We start from the raw sequence: 26,305 nt of genomic DNA, 5'->3' as shown, positions 1-26,305 counted from the left end.
AGTTTCAAGTATGCTCTACGCCTTGGATGTGTGGATGTACCAAGCAGCGGTCTGTCGGGCTGCCCAACAGTCCCCTGTGCTCTTTCAACCATTGCAGGCTGCCCCGTACGCTCCTTTTGATTTTACCAGAACGCACACATAAAGAATACAGGGTCTATATTAGAAAGCACACTTGACCTCACCTGGCCGACAGACGACAAAGCCGATTTCAAGAGGAAGCTGCACAGGGTACTGCTGGACCAGCATCACCGCTCACGCAATGGTAGCCACAGACACTGAAAGAGATTAGAAGGTGATATGGAACAAATCAAGGCGAGATACGAGGAAAATAAAGTTGGAGGGAAGGGGAGTGACACTGACTCCCCTATGCAATCTCCTTTCCCCCTGTTCAGAGTTCCAATTTTGCAAGAATAGAGTACGTTTTCGCTCAAGATATTATAAAAGTGCTGTCGCGTGATATATGATGAACTCATGATATAAAAGTACAAGGAATATATACTCTATGGTAGTATGGACCGTACTAACCAGTACCGGTACCACTTGTGTGTAGTAAGCGTGTGCTTCTCCTTGTCCTCGGGGGTCTCCTCGTCTTTTGACCTTCGGAAGCTCCAGCAAGCGTTTGGGGGATGCTCTTTGCTTTCTTCGATTTGCGTACTTCAGCGTCGCCCTGGGGTGCACTCTGAATGGTACTCTTTCTTTTCTTCGACCCACCGGCTGCAGTACCTTCTTCTGGTGCTTGAGCAGTGGGGGTGGGTTCCTTCAGCATCTGGAGTTTGGCTCCATCGTTCACTGGCCAGGTCTGACTAAATGTAGCATTCCAAATAAATTCTATCTCCTGGTGCTGGTGGTCCTGGACAGACTGCGCGCTGGGCGAAATGGGGTTCAAATCCTCAGCGCAAAGGATGTCTTCGTCGGCAGGGTTGCGTGCAAGGCTGGCTTCTACTCTCCAACGTTTTAGTTTGAGGAGAAAAGTAGCAACAAATCTAGTCAACGGCTTGCAGCCATCGAATTCTAGGCGGGCCCCAGATGAGGTACTATCACCAATGTAGTCACCTTCCATCACCACAATGTGCTTGCCTTGTCCGCCTTTCGTCTCCCCAAAGGAGGTATACTGTTCAAAGATCGCGGGGATTATGTCGCCCAGTGTACCAACCTTATTATGGGGGAGGTAAAGGAGGCTATAGTATAGCACCACCCAGAAGAAGGATTCGAGGTCGTCGCTAATCTTGTGAGGGCGCCGTTCACCCCTCAGCAAGTCGATGGACATGAAGGCCCAAGTACCCTAAAATAGCGTCAGCGAGAATATTTGTTCGGGTGACAATACGGAACCTACTGTGCGTTCATGTGCCCTAGGGCCTCGCTTATCTTCGTTGACCTTCACTGCCATATCCCAGTCGTTCAAAAGACCTCCATTGGTTACAAGTAAAATGTTTCCTCCGCTCACGTCGCGATGCAGTAATTTACACTTTTCGTAAGCCTGCTTGTGTCCTGGTCATGGTAATATTCAACGACGAGAAGGAGAACTTAGGAATGGTCGGGACATACCTTGGAACGCATCATACACGGCCTGAAACATCTCCTTTGAGGAAGAGAACCGCTCGATCGGCCGACCAACTTCCTTCACCACGAACCGAACATGGAAACGGCGGTCAATGGGCTTGCCCTCTGTTCTCCCAATCTTAGCGGCGAAGGCGTCCGTTTGTGTGACTTGGCCGGGAAGATCACCTCCACATAGGAGTGTCGGGACGTGCTTGACATCCGCTTTCTTCAGCTCTCGGAGCGTGTCGATTTCGGGTCGCAAAGCCTTGGAACGCCATTGCTCCTTCAGGAATACGATTGGAGCGTCCTTGGCCTTCTCCAATCCATCGGTAACTTCCAGTGCTGGGTATCCGCGCGTCGCTCGGCCGAGTGGTGATTCTGGATCGGCGAGAGATCCCCAAACAAGGAACTTTCGTGGCTTCGGTGTCTCCTTAATGTCGTTGTCGGCAGCCTGGATTGTCTTCGGACCGACATCGGCGTCATTGACGCAGACTTCTGCCTTGATATGTGCCTCGTCGTTGTCTTCGGCTTGTTCTTCCACCTTGTCGTCGTAAACATCCATCTTGAACACAGGACGTTCGTGCTTCGGTTCCCATTCTTTGAGGCGTTCTTGGGCGAGCTTAGTCTCTTCATCGCTGGCAAGTGCAACCGTGGTATCGTACCCCCTTTGAGCGTCGGTCATCTTAGAGAACCTCGAATAGAACCGGATAAGTGGTGTGCAATCCTGAGAGAGATCGAATTTCGTCGAAACGAGGGCGCCGCATCTATCGAATCTAATGAAGCGGGCATGGGGGAAGTAGATATAGACAAGAAACAAGTGGGTCCGGTGTTGGCGAGCGCAATATTCCACGGCGTATGTCGCGAGCTGCCCTCGGGCATCTCGTGCCTCGTCGGTGTCAATTTCGAAACTCACACCCAGCTTCTTGGCAAGATCGTTGAATAATTCCAGAAGCCGCTTCTTGAGCTCCGCAGGAGAGAGCGCGCTGCCGAGACGGGTAGGAGTAGCGACGGTGACAGAGGCGTCGTCGGTTTTGTGGATGCCCACGTCTGGCTTGACCTTTGAGCCAGCCTTGGAGTCTGGGTCCGCGTGGCGAGAACTATCGACCATCTTGAGACCCTCAAAGTGAGATTCTTCCGGGGTTTTCATGAAGAAACTAGCCTGTTTACGTTTATGCATCAGTTCGTGCGAGCCCAAGATATGAATGTGAACCTACAAATTCAGCGTACACCTCATCTTCATTGGCTGGTTTCTTGCGGGCGAAGAATTTTTCGTCGATATTTGGTAGCTCCTCGGCTTCCCCTTCCTTCAAGTCCAGGGGCATCGTGAGTTCGAAGAAGTCGTCGACTTCACAGGGGCCGACCCAGTATCCTGACATTTCCTGGCACATTCCGGCTCTCTTCTTTTTGAAGTCGTCCGGGTCTAGTGTTTGGGTTTGGATGATTCCTGAATACTTCCTAGAAACAGGGGTAGCTTGGACGAGGGCCGGGTCGATAGTTCGCTTGCGTGGGGGCGAGACTAGTGCTTCGACTTCCTGAGTTAACATGGTGTGAGTGAGTAATGATTCATTGGAGGACGGAGGACATACCCTATATACGTGTAATTATGGCCACAAATGTGGATTGTGGCTCGCGGAAACCTCAAGTGGTAGCTATAGGTGGTGGTCGAATTCAAGCAGTATTGTGGCTTGAGCGACGAACAATGTAGGATCACACGTGATCGCGACTTTATTGCCTTTCTTGTCTCTTTTCTAAAGCGGAGCTTGAAGCTTCGTGTCCTAACTTGTCCACACATTTTGCTTGCGTAGTCTTGGGTTCATTGTGAGCCACTCTCCTGCACATAGCGGCATACAAAGGGCTTGCTTGTATTTTCCCGCCATTTTAATTTCGGACCATTTTGAAAGTGGCCGGAGGATTTGCCCTCATTGCGTGGAGCCAGTAACTACTATTGTATCTCAAATATATAGCGAGTTTTTGGGATTGCCCAACTCTGAAAGGTGTAGTAGTACGTCTTCTCTACCCATTCCTCACCTGTAATTTAATGTATTATTGTCATAAACAGTCGCACAGAGATTATTATTGATTGGCCCTATCTCTCCCTCTCGTCACGCACTCAGAACGATCAGTGATGATAGGTAACCTCTGCGATGGACAAATCCTCTCAGAATATCGCATCGACGGTCCTTCAGAAGGTTTATGCGGCTCTAGTACTCATTCTCGCACGCGTGCATCAAGAACTGGCCAGGCCAATGCAGAAACACTTAGTCAAAGCTCACATCGAGTTCGTCACCACAAGAACATAATCAATGTCCAGCCGGTGCTCCATGCCACGATGTCTGTTCACTGATTTTGCATTTTGCTTCCTTACCGTTGTCTGCTGATTCTACCATACCTAGAAGTCTTACAGTTATCGATCTCCTTATTACCGATACTGTGAAGTTTGAACTCCAGTAGCGCAAAGGCGGTCTCTAGCTCTACGACACTCAATATTCGGATTATACCCGTGGGCTGGGGCAAGTCAAAGTTGAGTCGTTTACTCCTTCGTTCCGCTCGTCCGAACGACTACTATCTACCAATTGGTTACTTTGTCAGATCCACAAACACCAAAATATGGAAGCCTTGAAAGACCGTTTTCACTGCACAACCCTGCTCTCCTGTTGCACCCATGGTATGTGCTCGAGATAACCAGCGAGCTATTTTCGTCCTCAGGAACTCTTCTCACCTGTCAGCAGGCGGTGCCGCTCGCCCGTCCCACACTCGCGCTATTTCCATACACACACTCTCACCGGCTTACCCCACCGCTTGATTCATCCATCCGGTAAACGACGTTGGCGTTCCCTGTTTTCTCATCCCCCACTGATCTATATAAAAGTTCAAGCGCATACCCAAAGCATGTCTGCCCACTACTTGGGTTTACCGTAACCAAGTCTTTGGACATGCTGATGAGGACCCCTCGACCGTCCTCCGTTGAAAAAGACAATGACTCTCGCGAGGAGAAGGTGGTATCGGAGTCGTCTGAGGAGGGTCTCGATTTTGGCGGGGAGTCACGCCTTCCCCCGCCCCCCGTTCTAACCTCGGAGCAAGAAGCGAAGTTGTGGCGGAAGATAGATCTTCGGTTAATGCCAATATTGAGGTACGGCCCCGAGGAACGTGTTCAGTCATGTCACTCATCGTTGCTCACTACTTCCCAGTTTGATGTATCTCTTTTCATTCCTCGATCGAGGTGCGTAAACTCGTAGTTGATGAGGGAAAGTTGATTACTCATAATCTGGCCCAGGGAACATTGGTGATTAGTCAATTGCGGCGAGGTCGCCAAGTTCTTGCTAACAAAGTGAAAGGCAATGCGAAGCTGCAAGGCTTAACCACCCAGTTGAACTTAATCGGCAACGAGTACAACATTGCCCTGGTATGCCCTCTCCCCTCTATCAACAATGTCATGATCAAATGACGTGAATCCTAGACCATGTTCTTTATTGTAAGCGAAACACGACGTGTCGTGTGCTCCTATTTACTTCCATCTGTCTCAGCCGTACTGCATTTTTGAATGCCCATCGAAGTGAGTGGCACAGCGAGCGGCAGGGCGGCTGGCTCACATATCTACTACCTCTAGCCTCGTCTTGAAGAGATTACGCCCGTCAAGGTATGCCCGCCAACAAGTCGTTCTTGGCTGACGTTTATTGATGACCCATACCCAGATGGCTTCCTGGTATTACAGTACGCTGTTCTAACGCAAACATCCATATTGTACTTACTCTTCCTGCTAGGTCGCATGGGGTACTGTCATGTAATCGTCGAATTTCTCGGCCATATTTGTTCATTCAATACTGACATCACGAACAGGACTCTCATGGGGATTGTCAAGACGTTTGTCACTAAACCGCTTCCGAGTTACTGCTGCTTACCCACCCTTCCTTAGATATCCGCAACTCGTCGGCGTACGTATCTGTCTAGGAGTAGCAGAGGCGGGCTTATTCCCTGGTGTCGTTTATTAGTAAGTCGTCCATTCGATATCCTCTCGGGCGTACATCTCAACCGCAGACCCGCAGCCTTACACTCTGGTATCCAAGACACATGCTGCAATATCGGATCGGCATATTCTTTGGCGCGGCATCTGTATCTGGTATGATCAGCCTCTCTTCACGATGGATCATCCCTCATTGGTGCGGTTAGGCGCTTTCTCTGGCCTTCTGGCCTTCGGCATCAGTTTCATGTCAGGAACGAAGGGTCTGTTGGGGTGGTCGTGGATCTTCGTGTGTTTCCACCTCGTTATCGTCTTGGATGGTTTATCTTATTTCTTTGTCAGATTTTGGAGGGGATTGCAACGGTAGCCGTAGGGATTTTGGCATTTTTCGGTACGCATTGTGATCCCCTCGTAGCGGAGTACGTGCATAACTGAACATACACGATGACAGTGCTTGTTGATTTCCCCGTCAGCGCCAAGTTCTTGACACCGGAGGAACGAGCGTTTGTGGTTTGGAGAAAGAGTATGTCTTTCTCGGATTCGTACTCTCTCAAGGTCCGCTCATCATCGACAGAATATGATAGTTCTTCTGTCGGCGAGGAGGAGCGGTTTGCAGCTCGTCATATTTGGGCCGCCTTCAAAGATTGGCAGGTTCTTGCTGTAATACGCTCTCCCAGGCTGCCGGATACTGACAAACACTATCGTGCAGGTGTGGCTCCACGTCTTTGTATACTTATCCGTTATCACTCCACGTAAGTCTCATATGTGGGCGTGTCGTGAAAGATGCTGATCCTATTTTAGTCTTCGGCATTACACTCTTCCTCCCGTGAGTACATTTTTTGATGTGAGAATAGCGATCAGACACTAATCAGTCTCGAAGGTCTATCATTAACTCGTAAGCACCCCTTCAGTGATAGAGGAGCTTGATTAACGTTGCGTTAGCTTTGGACATACTGCAGCCATCAGCCAACTACTTACAGTGCCGCCTTACGTCTTTGCCAGTACGTCGTCCCTTCTTGTGAAATCCAGAAGTCTCACAACGGATCCAGCTATTGTTCTCGGCTTCTTTGCATACTATTCTGATAAGCTCCGGCTACGATCTGTGTTTATCCTTGCCGGTCTATTAATGTGTCTGGTCGGCTTCGCAATAAACATATCCGACGCACCCAGCGGCGTGAAGTATTTTGGGACGTTCCTGGTCGTCGGAGGAAGTTACGCTGCATTCCCTGGAGTCGTTGCATGGTACGCCTGTACCCACAAGCTACTAAATATAACACGACTCACAGTGCGTACGTAGGAACGGAAATAACTTGGCTGGTCAATACAAGAGGGGTGTCGGCATGGCGCTTCAAATCGGCGTTGGTAACCTTGGAGGCGCCGTTGCATCGAACATCTACAGAGCGCAGGATAGTCCTCGATATCTCGTTGGCCGTGAGTTTCTCTCCCGGTACCTGATAATTGGGGTCCGTCTCATGTAGCGCCAGATGGTGTCGAGCTGCTCTTTGTTGGCATTGGTCTCATTTGTGTGCCGCTAATTGTCGGATTGTACACTGTAATCAATCGGAGAAGGGATGCCGTGGAGAAAGAGGTGCTAGAAAAGGGAGAAACGAAGAAAATTTCCCCACAGGAGCTGAGGGAACTCGGCGATAGAGGTCCAGAATTTAGATACATGCTGTGAACTCTGGACCACGCATCTCGTCATCTGAATATTCTGAGTCAGATACTGATAAATGTACAACTCTCAACAGAGATGCCAGATCGCGTGATTGAATTGTCAATGCCAGTTGTAAAGTACAGATGGTCAAACAATGTAGACGTAGATGAGTAGACAAGAAACTGGCTATAATTGTAGATCAAAGGTGTGCAGCTTCAGAGCCATGGCAAGTCTTGCGCCTTTTCCTTGGAGAGCATTCGTCGTCGTCGTCTTCGTCATCTTGTATGCTGTCGTGAGGATCAGAACGTTTCGAACCTTTCCGTTCCGGACGTTCACCTCGAACTATAAAGTCGAGCCTCTTACTGAGCCGAACTTGGTCAACGGCACGGTCTGCAACGGGCCATAAAGGTGATTGCAGGGCTTGCCTCCACAGAGGTTCCATCTCCGCGTGTGAAGCAGGGATATACCCATCTTCTTCCCAGCTCTGGATCGTCGGATCATAACGAAAATCCCATTTCCCCAACAAGTCCAGACAGTCGAACAAAAACTCTGTCAGAGGTTGACAGCCAATGAAGGAGAACTGCTGCGATCGCCTACTCCCAAGGTAGCGTCCACGGCGAACTAGCGCGTCTTTGTTATTACCGCCCCGTGCCATACCGTCTCTTTCTGCGAAGTCGTATTGATCGAATATCTCTTTCATCATGTGGTCCAGCGAGTCGCGATGGGTGTGGGGTAGATAATGGAGTCCGTAGTAGAGGATAACCCAGAAAAACGATTCAAGATCGTCGCGTGTCGTGTGTTGCTTGTTCGGTTGTTGTAGTAGTCCCACCGACATAAACGGCCAAGTGCCCTGGAAACAAATGAAGTGAAGAATGGAACATGGATCGACGGGCAAGAACTTACCGTCCTCTCGTGCGCACGCGCCCCGTTATCGAGGTCGGCCTCTTCACGTGCGAGATCCCAGTCACTCAGCAGCCCTTTATTATTATCCAGTATCAATATGTTGCCACCACTGATGTCTCGATGCCAAATTTTGCACTTGTTGTAAGCTTGATCATGTCCTAAGAGCTGTGTTTTAATATGCATGTGAATTGGAACGCTCATCAACTTACCTTGAAATGCATTATAAATCGCCCCAAGCATGACTTTCGAAGAAGGGAAGTTCTCGAGAGGTTGACCAACCTCAGCGACGACAAATCGAGTATGGATTCGTTTGTCGATGCGCTTATGCCCCACTCTCCAGTTACCGATACTAATCTCGTGCGTCTTCGTTTCCTGCCCGGGAAGGTCCCCCCCACACAGTAATGTAGGGACATGCAGCACACCGTGTTCATTGAGTTCCTTCAGTGTCTCGACCTCCGGCCTTACCGCGACAGACCGCCACTGCTCCTTGAGAAACACGGGTTTCGCAGACACGACACCGTCGATGACCTCGACCGCCGGATATCCGCGAGTCGTACGTCCCAATGGAGATTCTGGGTCAGCTAACGACCCCCAAACCAGGAATTGTCGCATCTTGCCATTCGCAGCCGGAACGTCCATCTTGAAAACCGTTCGCTCCAACTTTGGCTCCCACCGTTTGAGGTACTTCTTCGCTTCTTCGGCTTCGGCTTGCGAAGCAGGCTGGACGGTGGGGTCGAATCCTTTTCCAGCCCGATCCAATCGACCAAACAGATAGAGGAAGCGCACCAACGGGGTGCAATCCTCGACATAATTTATGCGCTTCGTTACGATGGCGCCAGCTCTGTCCCAGCGAATAAACCGTATGAAGGGATGAAAAATGAAGACCATGTAGAAGTGTGTTCTGTGCTGGCGACGGCAGATCTGAGTTGCGTAGTTCGCAAGCTGACCACGAGTAATAGTAGAGGTCTGGCAGGTATTTTCGTAAGGCGCTTGGCAGTCGTCATGAGGCAGGGGTTTCGTGCATTTCATTGTGTCGTTGACAATGTCTTCTTTGCGGGCTTTCTTCACCTCGTAGGCGAGTATGATGAGGTCTAGCATGGTCGGATGCTCCTCGGACACTACTCCATGCTCGTAGTGGCCCAAGTCTGGGCGTATCTTTGCTCCTTTCTCTGAATTGGGGTCGGCATGGTTGGATGTATCCACTAGAGTGTGATCAGGAAGCAGCGACTGGTATCCAGCCTTGCCATTGATAAGAGGTGGCTGAAAAGTATTGGTTGGAAATAATATCAACAGATTAAACTGACATGCGTACCAGGCTCTTGTAAAGGTCTTTCTCGCAGGTTACGCGCTGGTCCTTGAAATATGTTGCCGGTACATTGGGCTGGCCTAGCGATAGATCATCCTCCGGAGGTGCGTTCATGCTCTCGAAAAAGTGCTCCAACGGGCACGGCCCAATCCAATTACCCTTCATTTCACTTTCCGCCAACAGAAGTGGCAAAGTTGGTTGGAACAATGAACCAAGACGTAGTGGCCACAGGCAAATTGAAATTAAGATTGTGATCGCTGAAACGAGAGGGTCACATGATCGTGTATTGTGGCGCAACAGGGTCACTAGGTTCATCGTTTGTTTCGTGAAGGTCCCCAAAAGCTTCGTCGGAATCGAACTGATCGGCAACGCACCATCTGTTAGCGAATCGAACATTTCGGTCGTTGATTTTGCATCCTACTAGATCATGGTTGTAAGACAGGGCCGGCGTTACTGTCGCTAGGCGCGTGAACTACCTCAAAGATGGTATCCCTTTGATGCAGTTCTCCGTCTATTCAGTCGACTGGATAGGGATTTGATCCCACAGTCCGACCTGCCCTCGAAACTGAAGCCAAAGAGGCGAAGAAGTATCTTGAACGATGGGCACCGCATACGGACCGCCGCGTCTTCCAGATGGACGTACCCTCTGATAATGGGCCCAAGTCCCGTCAATTTCTCGTTTAGGGTGCCCTAGCTGACCCACAGTCTCCTTTTGGTCGAGCGACTCGCGGGTACCCAGCAGTCGAGATCGCTGACGGCGTAATTTCTCCTAGGCCCATTTCTGAAGAGAAGTGGCGAGATGCCGCTACGGGACCTGAGGTGGCGACGCTGAAAGAACTCAACGAGAAGGCCGTGCGGCACGTTCCTACATTGATATATGGAGGCGACCTTCCAGGACAAGAAACAAAGGCACACGGGATCAGCGACGCTAGTTGGGATTGGTCATAAACACATCTACAAGAGGGTCCATACTAGATTTGTCGTCGCTGAGGTCGGTAGCCCTCTGGAAGCATTCCCGTCTTCGAAGGTGATGTTTGGGGCAATCCATGACGCATTTCAAGGTAAGCTAGATAATATATCAGACCTACGAAATCATGTTGATACTTACGCACAGCGCACAAACAAGCATACGAGGAGTGTGGTATCATTCACCGAGACGTCAGCGGCGGAAATATACTGATATTAGATAACAACGAAGGGCTGCTGAACGACTGGGACCTCGCGAAGAAAGAAGCAGAAGATCAAGATGCAACCCTCGTCCCTGACAGAACAGTAAGTACGATACATCCCCGCGATGGGCTCCGCTGACCCAGATGGCGCATTTCAGGGTACATGGCAATTCATGTCTTTCGGACTCCTGCAAGATCCCTACAAACGGCATACGGCACGCGGTGACCTTGAGTCATTCTTCTGGCTTGTCCTGTGTTACGGGCTTCACTACTTATCACACTCGTTCACCAAAAATGTGCCGGCGATCATGGCGGATATATTCGATAAGTTCACTTTTACTCATCCAGATGGCGTCGCCCGCGGAGGCACAACGAAAGTGGCTCTCGTCACCGCCAACTTTAACAATGGCCGGCGACCACGCCCTTTGATCAAGTCAGACGCATACAGATTCTCGATCTTATCGTTTGCGGAAAACGACCCGATGGGGCCAACTTCAAGCGTGCTCGTCCTCAGACTCGTTAAGAGTGATGACGAAAACAGAAGCTCGAGGAAAAGGCGAAAGAAGCGGTGTCCGACGTAAGTAACCGACACCCACCAACGCCTCCGGATCGGTAGGATGTCCTTTGTAGTGTAAATATCCCAGAAGCACGATTTTATAGCAATAGCAATAACTCAATTCAAAACACGCAATGTGTTATCGCAGTAGTTGTACAGAAAGGCGATAGGCCATGAAAGGAAAGGCGGATTGATGATGATCGAGAAAGGGGTTCTTCGACGAAATCCTCAAAACGGATAGTACTTTGGGGCGCAGCGCATAACCTCTAATACCCTTGGGACGAGGGTCCTTGAAGTCAAATCAAAAGGATAGTTCCAACTCGACCTGCATAATATGAGCGCGATGGTTGCAATGAAATCTCAAGTACTTACACTTGCTATTGCTCTGTCAATTTGGGTACGGAAACGCTCTAGGAACTTGTACATGTCTCCAAAGTTGTCCATGTCCTTGCACAATTTACACCCGCTGATACTGCTGACAGCATCTTGAAGGGTTTTTTCAGTAAGACGTACAGCGGCGGGACCTTGCAGCATGAATTGCATCCCAATTCCTTCCATATAGTTGCACCACCAGCTTGGAAAATTCCGATAACGAAGCTGCTTTACGTCGCTGCACCTTTTTGCCTTCGGGGTTGCACTGTTGGCATGTCGTTCGAAAGAGTAGGAATCGATGCTAATGGAACTATAGAACATCCAATCAACTTGCGTAGTGAGATTCTGACATGCCTGACGGCATGCATGGTGATACTGGAAAAGACGATGATAATCCATCCCTGTGATGGATTTTAGAGCTTCGGCCTCGAGTTCCAGTAGCTCGTCTGTCGTGTAGAGCAGTGATGCCTTCGCTGCAGATATTGCGACCTCTTTCCAACGGTACCGGCATGCCATAGCGAAAGCCTCGACAGGCGAATTTTCAACACGCAGCACCTGAGGATAATCGCGGCCCATCTTCTCCACGACACCATCCAAGTCGTACTTTTCCGCCACTCGTAGAATCGAGGTCACTTGCTTATATTCCGTGACGAGCGGGTCGGGCCCCGGGTAGCACAGTCGCAACATCATGTCAAGAGTCGTGGAATCCTCCTCCATCTTTATCGTGGGTTTGGTGGCTTGTGTTGCTGGTTGGGGAATTGAGAACATGTCGCGAAAGATAGGGGAAGCCAACTTCAAGATGACACTGTACACGTGGAAGTTGACATTGTTCGATGATTGCAGTATGATGTCCGCGTCAGGATCGTCGAACGGGGAGGATGCTACGTCCTGGTTTGCCTCCCTCATGGTTGCTAAGAAGGAACAGGCGCTGGCACAAATTTATGGCGAATAGGAGTTCTCCCCCCCTGATGAACGAGCCTGAAGTTCAGAATGATTTATATAATCTCTACACCCTTAATGGAATAAAATAATGATCGTCGTAGTACTCGTACAGAAAGGTATTCAAGAGTCGAGATCCAACTTATTTCCAGAGATCGGATCAGAAGGATAACTCCAATTTAACCTGCGAAAGATAAGTGCGACGACAGCGGTGAGATATGAGCAAATACGCACACTTTTTATTGTACTATCGATTCTGTCGCGAAATTGTTCTAGGAACCGGTATATGTCGCCAAAATTTGCCACGTCTTTGCATGACTTGCACTCGCTCGCGCTGATAGTTTTCAATATGCTGCTGTCGATGAGACATACAGACGTAGGGCCCTGCAACATGAACTCCTTCCCGATTTCTTGCATGTAGTTGCACCACCAACTTGGAAACGCCCGATAGCCAAGCTGCATAACATCGCTGCACCGCTTTGGCTTGGGTACCGTATTGCTTGCATGCCGTTCGAAAGAGTAGACCTCAAAGCGGCCGGTACTGGTGTAGTAGCCAACCCACTCGATGTGCTTGGTGACATTGTTGCATGCTACCCTGCACGCATGGTGGTATTGAAAAAGACGATGATACTCCATCCCCGTGACTGACTTCAAAGCTTCGGCCTCCTGGTGTAGAAGTTCATCCGTTGTGAAGCCTAGCGACGCCTTCGCTGCGGTTAACGCCACCTCTTTCCAACGGTAACGACATGCCATCGCAAAGGCCTCGATGGGTACTTCCTCGAAATCTACCAACTCAGCATAACTGCAGCCCATTTTCTCCACGACACCGTCCAAGTCGTATTTTTCCGCCACGCGCAGAATGGATGTTAATCGTGCGAGCGTCGTAACGCGCGGGTCGGGCCCCGGGTAGCACAGTCGCAGCATTATGTCAAGAGTGGTCGAATCCTCTTCCATCTCTACTACGGGTGTTTCTGTTTGTGTTGCCGGTTGGGGGATGGAAAACATGTCGCGGAAGATAGGGGAGGCCAACTTCAAAACGACACTGTATACGTGGAAGTTCACATTGTTCGAAGATCGTAGTATTATATCTGCCTCAGAATCGTCGAAGGGGGAGGATGCTATGTCTTTTTCCCCCTCACCCATAACTTGAGGGTAATAAGGTGGGTGATAAGCAGTGCGAAGGTACTCACGGAGTTCCCAGCCATGTGGCAAGTTGCCTTTTTCGAACTTTATACAAATTGTACTAGTACAGTGTATTCTCGAGGCCCACCACGGGTGAATTCTCCAATAATACAACTAAAGCTGGCAGCTTTGCAACATCCTACGGGGCATGTGGTTTGAGGATATTTCTAGGATCTTTACGCGCTCCATGACGACTACGCCAGCCTGTCCCAGCAAATGACATTGAGGCGTACGAATGGAGGGAAAATATCCATCGCGCAGGAACGCGTGCGGTGCTAGCGTTTGGATATCTCAGTGCCGTACTTGGGGAGATGCCTCCGAATGAGAGTTGACGTTGATGCAGTATAGCCGATTTCGTTTCGTACGGCGCTCGACAGGGTGAGACGTGTGTTCGCATGCACTTTCTGCTGTATCGTCAATGGTGTCCTTATCTCCGGTGTATTTTCCTTTGATTGCAAGAACAGTGAGGTGACTGAGCTCTGGCGTGGTTTCATCTTCTGTACCTACGATTCCTTTCTCGTAGCCCAGAACAGGTCATATCTGCGCTCCCTCGTCGAAGACATTACCCTGTCGGATGGACACATCGACTAGCGCAAGTCCTAAGCGCGGAGCCGCGTAATCGGTGTGTCCTTCTATCAAAGCGGCCTATTTACAGCATCCCGTTAAAATTATGCAGAAGAGAATGTGTAGAGGACCGCACGTACGAGTAGTTCCCTGGCAGGGTAATATAGCCAGGTCTTCTGGCCACTATGCGCCGGAGAGTGGCTTATAATTACAAAGAACCCAAGCACTACGCAGGCTTGACGAAGCTTCAAAGCTTCAAGCTCCGCTTGAGGAGATAGACAAGAAAGGCAATAAACTCGCGATCACGTGTGCCCTTACATTGTTCGCTGACCCTGTGGCTCGACAAGCCACAATACTGCTTGAAGTGCGACCACCACCTACCAGTCCACCCTAGCCACAATTCACATCTTGTGGCCATAATTACTCGTATATAAGGTATGTATTCTGTCTTTCCATGCATTATTACCCGCTCACGCCATGTCACTTCCGTTTCAAAGCACACCCCCGCGCAAGCAAACTACGCTTGACCTCAGACGCGCCGAATCCCAGGCTACGCCTATCACAAGGAAAGAGTCCGGAGCCCAAGGGCAAAAGATTGAGCTCGACGGCTTTGAAAAGAAGAGAGAAGCAATGTGTCGCGAAATGTCAGGACGCTGGGTCGGCCCATGCAAAGTCGCCGATTTCTTTAGACTCACAATGCCCATCGAATTGAAAAAGGGGAGTAAAGAGCAACTCCCGAAGATTAACAAGAAATTTTTTGCTGGAAAGAAACCAGCCAGCGAAAAAGCTATGGTCAAGAAAACGGTAGGTTGAATGTCTCAATCCATTAAATGTCGCTGATACATCAACTCCTCTAACCTAGATAGAGTTCTTTGGCACGGATAATTTCGCTGGAATCCAACTAGTTGATACTTCAAATCACCCGGATCCGAATTCCAAACGTGGCGCGAAGTTACGACCGGACATATCTATACGCGATAAATCGGATGTCATCGACCCCAACTCACCGACGCAACTCGACGAAACTCCAGGTGGGTTAGAGGCCAAGAACTATGTGGTGGACATTCTCAGCGACAAGGGTCCCCTTTTCGAAAGTGAGACGTTTACAGCGCAGCAAGCTCGCGGCCAGTTAGCGACTTACGCAGTGGAATTGTGCGCCCGTCAACACAGAACCCACTTATTCTTCGTCTATCTCTTCTATCCTTACGCACGCTTCATCCGCTTCGATAGAGCGGGAGCCCTCGTCTCGGAACGATTCAACTTCACGCTCGATTGCACTCCTCTTATTCGGTTCTTTTCGAGGTTCTCGAAGATGTCCCGAGTTGAAAGGGGGTATGACCCTACCGTCCAAGTTGCAGACGAACCTGAGACGAAGCTTGCTCGCGAACGCCTGAAGGAGTGGGCCCCGGATCCAAAGTACGAACGCCCCGTGTTCAAGATGGAGGTTTACGACCACCAGAGCGTAAACGGCGCCAAGATGCCGAACCCTCGCAAGTTTCTCGTTTGGGGAGCCCTCGCCGGTCCAGAATCGCCACTCGGACGGGCGACGCGTGGCTATCCGGCGCTCGAAGTGACTCACGGATTGGACCAGGCTAAGGAGGCCCCGCTTATGTTCCTGAAGGAACAATGGCGTTCCATTGCGCTGCGTCCGGAAATCGACACCCTTCGGGAACTCAAGGACAAGGAGGTTGAACACGTCCCCACACTTGAATGCGGAGGCGACCTCCCTGGTCAAGTCACGCAGACGGCTATGTACGCTGCAAAGATCGGAAAGAGAGGGACCAAGGACATCGACACGCGTATACACGTTCGGTTTGTCGTAGTGGAGGTTGGTCGGCCAATCGAGCGCTTCTCTTCCTCAAAAGAGATGTTTAAAGCCGTGTACGACGCGTTCCAAGGTATGCCCCGGTCACTCAATTCTCCTTGTCGTTAAAATAACTTTCACTATCAGGCCACAAGCAAGCTTACGAGAAGTGTAAATTACTGCACCGCGACGTGAGCGGAGGAAACATCTTACTTGTTAAGGATGGAGGTATTTTGAACGACTGGGACATGGCAGTGAACGTCGAGGAAGTTGAGCGCGGCCCAAGAGCCCATGAACGTACAGTAAGCTCTGTATAGTCGCTCGAACGAATCTTCCCACTGACTTTATTTCAGGGCACTTGGGCCTTCATGTCCATTGACCTATTGATGGGCGAAAAGCGCCCACACCGAATCAGCGACGACCTGGAATCGTTCTTCTGGGTGGTCCTTTATCACAGCCTCCTCTACCTCCCCCACAACAAAGTCAATAAACTCTACGAAATCATCACAGGTGTTTTCGAACAGTACACCTACTACTCCGAGGCGAAAGGTGGACTTGGGAAATACGCCATGGTGACGAAAGGACATCACATCGGCGGCGATTCCCCGCCTCCCCTTGAATTTACGGAGAACGCGCCGCTCACAGAATTCGTGAAGACTATCTTGATGCTCATGCGGAACTGGAAGCAAAGAGAACTTGCTGCGGATAGCGCCGATAACATAACCACCCTCCTTTCTGGCACCGCCGTTCTTCATCTCCGTTCTTTGGGACCCAAACAACCCGAAGTCCTACCCCCACCGACAGAGAAAGAGATGCGAGATGACATGGAGGCTCTCTTCCAATTCATACTCAGTATGGTCTGGCCCACGGACGACAAAGCCCAACTCCATATCGTGAGGAAACCCATCGGCGCCACTGGTCAAGCGCCAGCGGAAGGTACTGTGGGTGGTGGGTCGAAGAAGAGGAAAAGTATTGACGAGAGTGACCTCGAAAGCGATGACGAGGAGCCCAAACCGAAGAAGGTGAAGAGCATCACCTCGGAAGCACTTACTGAAGGACCCAAAGAACGCAAGTCGAAGAAGACGCCATCCGTCGCGACGAGGAGGAGCACACGCTTACACAAGGGCACCACTAACTGATAACTGTGCTGATGCGTCCGTTAGATGATCACGTCCTGTAACATATCTGTTTTCACTGCATCATGTTTGTAATTTTATCACACCATGGATTCACTTCGGGAAAATGCTCGTCTCCACTAACCTGCCCTCCACACGACAAGTAGCGGGCCGCCGGGGAAAAGGTAGATGATATGTAGGCTGGAGTGCGTTCTGAGGTGTCCGAATCCGTTGGGGGAGACCACACTCAAGTCAACACATGAACGACACCAGTAAAGAAGATTTCCATGAGGTCAGATAAGATAGTCCGCAAAGATGTGTGAAGGGTCCCAAATTGCGCGCCGGACATATAAACTCTTCAACAAAGTGAATCCACCGCAACATCTCCGGTCTCGCCCGAATGTTATGACTTGTCCCACTGGGATTTAGCGTTATCAGTCCCTTTGCCATACGCGGAGCTGAAGATCCCCGACTCACCTTTCAGTACATTGTTACATTACGCCAAGCATCACTCCCAACGACGGGAATTGCCACAAGCCTAGTATACACTGTCTGTCGATTCGTTTGTGCCCGACTCTCTAACTGACATCGTAGGTCTCACTGGGTGGAGGGAGCGAATGGGAGGAAGATGCAGACCGTGCAGATGTACATTTTTGAATGAATACCAAATCTATTGCGAGACCTCAATGCGGGATAGAGCTGCGTTGGAAGAGACACCATAGGCGGGGAATATGATCAGAGATTGTGCAGAGGTCGGCGCACTCTGAAACGACTTCAGAAGCCAGTTCTGGGTATCCAATTGACCGCCCCCAAGAACATTAATGCATTAACACGCCAATAGATCGGGCATGATGCTTGGAAAGACGTCTTGCTTGAGGTCCGTCGTCGTGGGGTTATGGGCCTACAGTGATGTCGTGAATTGGTCACGAAGGTGCTACGTCACCCACCGTACCACTATCACGGCTCGGAGCGATGGGGCGGTGAGATGGCTAACTCAAGGCTGCTGTGCGGCGCGCGGTGCGTGTATGTGCAAAGCCGTCCGCGAAGGCCTGCAGTATATTGAACCATTTGCGAGTATTCACCGTCACGACGATCAGCAGGAAACTTGACTGAACTTGCGACGGCGCATTCTTCCGTGATTTTGGGGGTGTATCTGCGCCAAGCGGTTGTCAGAAGCTTCCCAGAACCATAAACGCGGCCACACCCGTGCGCGGTGTCATGGCAGCGTGTCAGTATATCGGCATATTGCACTGCGAAATTGCGGCCTAGCGGCCTCCCCGATATCATGGCTCCAAGCCTCATAAGTTGCCTAGGCCCCTTGAATCTCTTGAATCGTGATGCCGTTGGCTGTCAGCTATGAAATGGTTCGAAGCGCTCCTTGCGCCAGCACACCGGCGTCCGTGATAATGAGCCGCCGTACATGCCCCCAAACCCCTATGGTGATATTCCGTTGATCTCTGTGTACGAGAAGGTGAGCGTTACATAGTGGACGGAGGGAATGAAGTTTAGAAAGGTTAGTACTTACATGATAGTCTCGTCATGTTTGTTGCTTTAGAGCGCCGAAGTGGTCGCTGTCCCCGTTTAGACGGACCGTCAGTCCAATACTAATAGTGCTCGCAAGGGGCTTGATTCTGCTTCATCCTAGAGGTGAGACCACAGTCGCAGGTGAGCGTGTGCCACCGTCGAGAGAAACAGAGAATTAGCTGGCCTGCCGCGAGAGGGCGGAAACCACTATCATTCCCTCCGATACTACAGGAGGATTTGTTATCCCGACGCCGATCTGTTATCAGAAAATTCTCATATCGTACTAGAAGATCACTGTCACAATGGGACGACGACGGAGGCGGCCTTCCAACGTGTGTCTGTCAGACAAGTTCTTGTGATACGGGAACTTCTCTCTCGAAGAGTGGCGTCGCACATACCTTCCATCGTGATGGCGAACAGCGGTAGCTTGTAGGTTGTACCAGAAGAACGAGAAGAGTGATCTTGGGGGACAGGCGCCTTGCTCGTGGTACACCGCCGGGTATGTCCATGATTCGTCTGCGCTAGAGTTTATCGTGTGGGATACGCTGATTCTGCTACGACACGTAGATGCTATGGAATTCTGCACGGAAACACAGCCTTCAGTTAGTGAAGCCCGGAATGAATTTGTTGGGGGCTTACGGATGATGAATCCCACCCCATGACCGGGAAGCGGCCTAAAAGAGGGAGTTCGACGTAATGCGACCGCGCGATGTGAGTAGAGCTGTTGAAGGAGCCCCGGCGTGGTACGACGGTGCGCAGTCGACGTGAGAAGGTGCCTTGCAGGTAGACGGTCTTCCGATGATAACTGAGACTGACTACACGGTCTACACGGTCTAAGAAGAGTCATATGAACGAAGGGGGGACATGGGAGCAACCTGGAAGTAAAGTAGCATTCCGCATCGACCGTCCATAAGCGAGAATGGGGGGCTCTAGATGCGTACCACTACGGAATCAGAACATCCAGGCACGAACAAAGGACTGAAGACGAACGGTGGCGAATGTCTGTGAACGCCAGCGGAGCCACGACCACCAATTGCCATATGTTGTCTGTGCGCACCCAGCATATCAAATCTGTTGCACGCTGCATCACGGAGACAGCCATGCATTCTGCTCCCATGGATCTCGATGCGTCTCACGGCTGCCCCCATGGCTGATAGGGGATTCCCACTGCTCTTAGGTGCCCGTGTACAGCTGATCGTAACGCGCACGGTTGCTGTAGGTGACAGTGATCGTGGTGATCGGGTGTCACGCGTCACGGGGACGACATACGGGGCGGCGCCGGCGGGAAGGAGAGTGCGCTGGGGTCGAAAGGCCGGCAGAGGGAGCGGCGACTGCTGAGCAAGGTCGGAGATAGGATTTGTGGGATTTGTGGGGTTCCGAGGGGATTCGGAGGGAAGGAGGGGATAAATAGATGATGCCGCCAGAAATATGGTCGAAATGTTGAGTAGATGGTGAGTATTTCGGTGATAGAAGTGGGATGGATGATGGCTTGGGTGGCAATGGCCGCTGGGTTTTTGATAGATCCGGGCAGAGAAAATTAAGGTTTTGCGTATGAACTGCGGACGATATCGAATTCGGGTGCAGATTTGGAGCCAGAGTTGTGTTGGTAAGTGGTCGGCATGAAATCTCCATCTTAGATGCCGAGGCAATCCCAGAGTCCCAGCAAATAACATCTCGTTCGTCCCACTTGACTCGTTCCTCTCTTTCCCTCAAACCACCACCATCTCCTCGTCCCCCCTCGCTCGTCGTCGTCGTCGCCACCGTCGCCAACAATGGGCAGAAGAAAAATCGAAATTCAGCCCATCACCGTAAGTCACTTATAACCTTGTCTCGACTAAGATTACATACGTGCTATTCTGAGTGTGCCCCATGGCCTCGTCCACGATTTATCCATTTATAAATCCTATTTTTTCGACACCTTCGCTCACTCCGTCGAATATCTTTCTTTAGCACGAGCGAAACCGTTCAGTCACTTTTCTAAAGGTACACCGCTATTTTTATTATCATTCTCTTGGCGCGCATATATTTAACTCACCTATTTTCCACGACGATCTATTCGTGCTGCAGCGCAAGAATGGGCTGTTCAAAAAGGCCTACGAGTTGGGGGTCCTGTGCTCGGTCGATGTCGCTGTGATCATCTTCGGTGAGTCTTCGATTCAACACGACAGGGTGCGGCCAACGCCAAGCTCAATGCCAACCCTTCTCGTTCTATTTTTAACATCATCGCTCTCAGAGGAACGGCCTGGTCACCATCTCAAGCTCTACCAGTACTGCTCAACCGACATCCATGATATCGTCCAGCGCCACGTTCGAGTGAGTCCTTATCGTCTCTGAATCCACGATCGTCTTTCAACGATGCGCAGTACGAGGGCGAAAAAGACACCCGCGGCCCGAACGACTTCTCAGGCAACGCCGGGACAAGGGCAGACGACAACGTTGATGGGGAAGATGACGATGTGGATGACGACGATACCCAGGATATGGGTGGACGAGGGGCTAAGCGACGAGGGGATGGGAAGGGGAAGCCAGAGTGGGCGAAGCCATCGACGAGTCTGAGTGACTTGGGCATGGGCGCAGACGTGAGTCCTTCTTTCAACCCCCTCGTCTCTGCTTGTTAACGAGCGAGGATTCAGATGGACTATCCCCTCTCGCAAAACCGCCCACTAAGCATCCCGCAGCCCCCGCCCATCAGCATGCATGGCAACCATCTCCACCACCAACTGCCCCCTTCCCACCCTACATCAAGCACCCGAGATGCCCTCAGAGGGGGGAGCAGTCTCCCATCGCAAAGCGCATCTAACAAGAGGCCCCGTATCGCGCCCAACGTCAACGTCAATACCCACGCTGTCTCCCACAGCCGTTCCTCATCTGATGATCCCCATTCCGGTGGAGCGGGACCAAGTAGCGGTTACTACCCTTCGTCAGCGACATCCAGTTACCCACAGCGCCACCCCTCGGGCCAACAGTCACAACACCAATTTGGCGCTAACTATTTCCCGATGACAACGCCACCTCCGTTCCCGCCGTTTGACTATCCACCACCATCGTCGTCTTCTCGAGGGCCCGGAAGCCCCGCGTCCGCAGGCGGCGGCTTCTCTAACACAAGGTACGACACGTCCAGCAGGGGAATGGGTTCGAGGCCACACCAAAGCCAAGGCGGCGGGAGCGGATTCCCCGGGTTTTTGGATGCCGACGAACAAGCCAGACCACCCCCAAACCCCTCTTTCAAGTTCACCGGCCTCGATTGGCCAGTACATTCTCAGAGTTCGGGTCAGAGCGCTCCTCAGCCAGGTTGGTCCTTTACACTTTCGCAGCGTTTGCTCGTGTTAATGGCGTTGGAGTAGCTCCGAGTTCGGCCACCACATCGTCAAGTGCGGGGCCCGAACCCAACAGCACCTGGTTCGACTTCCTCGCCTCCTCATCCAACTCGAGAAGTGACATCCCCCCGGACATGTTCAGCGGGGGTGGGGGTGGTCCCGGAGACCCATCCAAGCGCGGTAGGCCTGGCTCGGGACATGGCTCTGATGATTCGCGCAAGACGGGGATGAAGATGGAGTCCGGCAAGGACATCTAGGATTAGCATCAGCCACATCACCTGTCTCCTGGCTTTTGCGCGACCAGAAACGCCTTACGAGCGTAAAACAAGACGCCATCAACAGTATCCCAAATCAACCAACGTTTCGTCCATGTCTGCTCTGTATCTTTACCCATTTTATCACGCGGACATAGAAATTGATATGTCTGGGTATGAACGCTACCCTTTATATCGTTTCAATATTGTTTCACTTCCTAGAACATGTCCATTTGTGTTATACGTTCTATACTTCGTCTCATCTATCTGTACAACACAGCATGTCAACTTTTTCGACCATTACGATTGCTTATCACCCGCACGATTGTACTCGGAGAAATATTTGGATATATTCGATATCCGCTTTGATTATTAGATATCGTTGTACCAAATGCCTCTTACATGTCCGCTCAATCAGCATGATATCCCATTCTGATTCTTCTCCTAAGCTGTACAGCGAGCATCCCGCGGCACGGCGACCTGGAGAGATACGAGTGAGAAGTAAGTACCCTGCAACGATTGATGATCTCCCAAGCTCAACCGAGGTCGCCGTACCTATACCAACTGCGAACCCAGCGAGGATGAGCTTCGCGCTTGGTTATGCCCCAAAGTTGAGGGCACTAATGAAAGGGTCGCAGCATGAGCAGTATCGCTAGGCAAAGGGTGGCTTATGGCGTGACGTCCCGACGCTGTTTTCCAAGCCAACGGAACGATGAGGCTAACACCAAAGGAACGTGCGTCGGGTTGTCAGTCGGGGCCAGAGCGGGGTTAACTTATATCGCAGCTTCGGCGTATAGAGGGCGGGGACGTTGACGCGGGAAGTAATCGACTCACACAAGCAGCCGACCCTATGTATTTCAATGCCAATGCATCCCTCCTCAAGAGTAGGGTCCGCGAGGCGTGTAAGTTTGCAGGTCATCTCACAAGCTCACCTTAGAATGAATTGGACTGCGCGATATCGCCATTCAGTCCCAGGCTGCTCTGGGGCTGCGGCAATAAAGCGACACATCCGCGAACATGACAGTAAATCTGGATTCTGGATCATCCTGTATTTTTAAGACGCTAGACAAGATAATTTAGTAACAATCTATTTTCAATTCGCCCGTATTTATATACCAAAAGCGTACCTTGCTCGCGTAGCTCAACGGCCAACAAACATAGAACCGCAGTGGCTTCCGATGCTATTTATTGACTGCCAACGTCAGAGTCTTGGCCATGATGGTCTTGATCGTCCGTCCAATGATTACCGTTGAGGATTAGTGTCAGCACGACAAATCTACGACATGTAACAAGCCGATTCTCGGAGAACTTCTAGCTGTAAGCCTGAAGGATATCGATATCGATCCATCTGTGAGACTCGCCGTCGTCCGATGCTACGGAGGCCCAGCTAGACATGCTATCCGTCGCTGGTCGTTCAAGCAGCTTTCCAAGTCTTCCTTCACTTCTATCCGTGATGCTGCCGAATGACCAACGCTTTGGCAGGAGCATTACTAATGAAACTTCCCGTAAGCAACAACATGCCACGCATCCGACGGAATGATACACGCATGGGAAAACCCACCTGCACGCTTGCTGCGATATCGCCTATTGAGACACTCTACGGTTCGAGTTTGTTACAACATCAAGGATCCCGAGGCTGGTCGGACCGCAGGGCTATTGAGTTGGTGCGCTGCGCACAATATCCCGCCTAAGGACGAGAGAACCTCCTGCCATATCGTATTAGATTGGCGGTGGAAGAGCGGTATTTGAAGAGTCATTCGAGGAGAATTCAAGTATCTCCCCGAGTCTCGCCAACAAGCACGGAACTCTTCGTCCCAAAATCCAAAAGATTAAACCTGGGTAGGGTTGGTTAGACTGATGTTAGCTCCAAATGAACGTATGCGTACCGGCGGTAAGGATGTCCTTCCACCCTGCATCTGCGCGTGGCCGACAATAACTACCGTCTCAAGAGATGAATTACTCATATCTTTTGAAGATATTATAAGACGATCCAGTTATAAATTTAGCGCCAGGATATTTTCGTCCACGGAAGCCCATTGTATTTATACTCGTTGGAATAATAATTCATACATACGGGAAAACGCGCTAGGAATCGTGTAGGATGGGGCTGCGGGGAAGTATAAGCAGAGCGTTTCATCGACTAGGATATCGCAATTAATAAGGACTCAGACAACGATACATATGCAGCACACCTTGGTCCATCGCGAAACTCCCATAGCTTCGCCCACGATTCACAATTGTGGGCGTATCCGGCGTCCACAAACGGTACAGCGAGCCCTTCAGACTTACAAGTAGGCTGCGCCCAACGAGCTCGTGCGGATACGAGAGAACTAATTCATTGGCGGTTCCAAGGCGGTTCTGGCGTTAGAGGCGAGCGCTTAGTGAGCCAGTTCCATCACTCAACATGTCGTTCTCACGCAAGCCGGTTCGCCTTCAGATGCACCTGGAATACCTCTAGTCCACCCAGCAAGATTACAATGCATGCATGGAGGGATAGAATCGCTAGTTTCGCCTATTAGCGCGTCGTCTAAGCGAGGCAATGGGGACGGTGTACCTGTTTGAAGCCTTAATCATCATTATCCTAGCGGGGAACGGGGCCCTACAACGCGAAAGCCGACGGGCATCTATGAGCACCTGCAGAAATTCGGGTTAGAGCCCATGTGGTGAGAAGAGAGATCGATAGACGGAGCAAGTAGAACGATAGCTAGACCATATGAGACAATACCCATGGAACACCGCTCGAACCGTCTTCTCTCCTCCTTGCAGGCCACAAATATGCGAAGGAATAATCCCTGAGACACTTCACGAGTACTCCAAGCCGAGCAGCCGATTCGTCTTGGAAACTCAAAGTCCACGGCATGGCCCACGGAGTTCCTCCAGCCTGAGATCGTACGAGTCTGAGAATCATGGCAATCCGTCCGATCTGCCCAAATCGACCAAGTGGGCTAACTTCAGGTATCCTACGTGTACTCACGTCAGACACGGCGAGTCCGGGGTGATAGCTAAAGTAGAATAGCCAGCACTCGCAACGTCCATTTTGCCACGAAGCTATCTCCTTCTTTCGCGAGCCGAGGTTTCTACCGGGCAAAAGATTGTGGGTTACTGGTGGCGGTAGTGCGACATTTGGACGGTAGGAGAAGTCGTATACTGACTTCCGAATTGAAATTGGGTGGCAGCTCTGCGGAATGAGAACACCCGACGAGTGCCTTCGCACGTAGGGACCCTACTAGCCATCCTATCGGACATCCGGTTGTCAATTTATTCTATATCAGTTTGTTTGGATGTACGTACATGATGATCTTGAAGGTGAAATCCTGGCGGTGATTCCTTGGGGGATCCACTTTTCTGAATTCGTGGTTTCCTCGTTGTCGAATGGGCATAGGGTGGATATGCATCGTGCGTGATGCATCATGGCCGTGGTGACTAGTGATTCGATGCCTGCTTCGCCATCATAACAGCATTTCTGTTCCAAAAAGGCACCTAAACGGGTTCAACATCCTAAGTAGGCAAGAGAAATCGTGGTCAAGATCGGATATCGAGGTATCCATATGATGTTCTCTCACCGTGACGTGCCGGAGAGGCATGAGAGTGGGAACAGGGAATATCAAGCCTGGATGCTGGCGTTTGAGACTTGAGGATGGGAGACCTATAGGGGTCGCCACCTTCGAGGTGATACCAGCCGCATGGTTCAACCTGGTACGCACAGTAGGAAACGAAGATACCAGCGCCAATACTCGGCGTTTAGGACGTGCAGTATCTCCATTGCCAGGGGATGGTGTGAAGCGGTCAAGATAGCGCCAGCGGGTCGTTTACACCGAATGTTGCCGTTTTGATAATTTAGATTCATTCCCATGATCTGATACTGGCTTCGAACCGTCACGTCGAAGGACGGTCGAGATTCTGGGGGCGTTCTAACTGCCTGGTGTCTCGAGTTATGACACGATGATCAAAGGTTCCTGTGGCCCACCGTGAGGGAGAAAAGCATGCTGAGAAGCGAGAAGGTCTGGAGCTTGAAGTGGTACATAATAGGCCCACGCACCGCGGCAGCAACCTAAGATACATTGAGGAACCCTTGGAACGAATCGTCTTCCATCGGCGAACTCACGCCTCTCCTATGGACCTAGAGTGATCAAAATTTGTTGTACACAG

The 26,305-nt window shown here is 50.8% G+C and overlaps 8 protein-coding genes across 8 annotated transcripts; 4 read left to right on the top strand and 4 right to left on the bottom strand.

Annotated features, from left to right (window-relative positions):
* Positions 1 to 500: 500 nt before the first annotated feature.
* On the bottom strand, positions 501 to 3,083 carry PC9H_000096 (uncharacterized protein; the record flags this gene model as incomplete). Its single annotated transcript, XM_036769759.1, has 5 exons — positions 501 to 640; positions 712 to 1,282; positions 1,334 to 1,488; positions 1,546 to 2,698; positions 2,754 to 3,083. 5 exons carry the CDS (start codon positions 3,081 to 3,083, stop codon positions 501 to 503), a joined length of 2,349 nt encoding a protein of 782 aa, XP_036635604.1.
* A 1,389-nt stretch (positions 3,084 to 4,472) lies between these two features.
* Positions 4,473 to 7,175, top strand: PC9H_000095 (uncharacterized protein; the record flags this gene model as incomplete). The annotated part of the gene is made up of 22 exons (XM_036769758.1): positions 4,473 to 4,669; positions 4,728 to 4,759; positions 4,814 to 4,822; positions 4,875 to 4,942; positions 4,997 to 5,011; positions 5,064 to 5,092; positions 5,147 to 5,176; positions 5,232 to 5,250; positions 5,301 to 5,320; positions 5,377 to 5,400; positions 5,453 to 5,527; positions 5,583 to 5,656; positions 5,707 to 5,786; positions 5,840 to 5,888; positions 5,949 to 6,148; positions 6,207 to 6,249; positions 6,299 to 6,323; positions 6,378 to 6,392; positions 6,440 to 6,498; positions 6,547 to 6,739; positions 6,795 to 6,928; positions 6,982 to 7,175. 22 exons carry the CDS (start codon positions 4,473 to 4,475, stop codon positions 7,173 to 7,175), a joined length of 1,584 nt encoding a protein of 527 aa, XP_036635603.1.
* Positions 7,176 to 7,350: 175 nt separating this feature from the next.
* Positions 7,351 to 9,474, bottom strand: PC9H_000094 (uncharacterized protein; the record flags this gene model as incomplete). The annotated part of the gene is made up of 4 exons (XM_036769757.1): positions 7,351 to 8,001; positions 8,055 to 8,212; positions 8,264 to 9,314; positions 9,367 to 9,474. The coding sequence occupies 4 exons, from the start codon at positions 9,472 to 9,474 to the stop codon at positions 7,351 to 7,353; spliced, it is 1,968 nt and encodes a 655-aa protein (XP_036635602.1).
* A 763-nt stretch (positions 9,475 to 10,237) lies between these two features.
* On the top strand, positions 10,238 to 11,110 carry PC9H_000093 (uncharacterized protein; the record flags this gene model as incomplete). The annotated part of the gene is made up of 3 exons (XM_036769756.1): positions 10,238 to 10,421; positions 10,475 to 10,632; positions 10,688 to 11,110. The coding sequence occupies 3 exons, from the start codon at positions 10,238 to 10,240 to the stop codon at positions 11,108 to 11,110; spliced, it is 765 nt and encodes a 254-aa protein (XP_036635601.1).
* A 276-nt stretch (positions 11,111 to 11,386) lies between these two features.
* Positions 11,387 to 12,363, bottom strand: PC9H_000092 (uncharacterized protein; the record flags this gene model as incomplete). The annotated part of the gene is made up of 2 exons (XM_036769755.1): positions 11,387 to 11,410; positions 11,458 to 12,363. 2 exons carry the CDS (start codon positions 12,361 to 12,363, stop codon positions 11,387 to 11,389), a joined length of 930 nt encoding a protein of 309 aa, XP_036635600.1.
* A 193-nt stretch (positions 12,364 to 12,556) lies between these two features.
* Positions 12,557 to 13,539, bottom strand: PC9H_000091 (uncharacterized protein; the record flags this gene model as incomplete). The annotated part of the gene is made up of 3 exons (XM_036769754.1): positions 12,557 to 12,580; positions 12,631 to 12,991; positions 13,046 to 13,539. The coding sequence occupies 3 exons, from the start codon at positions 13,537 to 13,539 to the stop codon at positions 12,557 to 12,559; spliced, it is 879 nt and encodes a 292-aa protein (XP_036635599.1).
* Positions 13,540 to 14,619: 1,080 nt separating this feature from the next.
* Positions 14,620 to 17,085, top strand: PC9H_000090 (uncharacterized protein; the record flags this gene model as incomplete). The annotated part of the gene is made up of 4 exons (XM_036769753.1): positions 14,620 to 14,946; positions 15,005 to 16,040; positions 16,094 to 16,248; positions 16,300 to 17,085. 4 exons carry the CDS (start codon positions 14,620 to 14,622, stop codon positions 17,083 to 17,085), a joined length of 2,304 nt encoding a protein of 767 aa, XP_036635598.1.
* Positions 17,086 to 20,357: 3,272 nt separating this feature from the next.
* On the top strand, positions 20,358 to 22,159 carry PC9H_000089 (uncharacterized protein; the record flags this gene model as incomplete). The annotated part of the gene is made up of 6 exons (XM_036769752.1): positions 20,358 to 20,393; positions 20,653 to 20,728; positions 20,819 to 20,898; positions 20,949 to 21,164; positions 21,219 to 21,876; positions 21,900 to 22,159. The coding sequence occupies 6 exons, from the start codon at positions 20,358 to 20,360 to the stop codon at positions 22,157 to 22,159; spliced, it is 1,326 nt and encodes a 441-aa protein (XP_036635597.1).
* Between the last annotated feature and the right edge of the window lie 4,146 nt (positions 22,160 to 26,305).

Source organism: Pleurotus ostreatus (assembly GCF_014466165.1).
Source record: "Pleurotus ostreatus strain PC9 chromosome Unknown scaffold_1, whole genome shotgun sequence".
In the NCBI taxonomy this organism is placed as follows: domain Eukaryota; kingdom Fungi; phylum Basidiomycota; class Agaricomycetes; order Agaricales; family Pleurotaceae; genus Pleurotus; species Pleurotus ostreatus.
The sequence above is the reverse complement of the archived record's forward strand: the minus strand, read 5'-3'. Positions and strand labels throughout refer to the sequence as shown.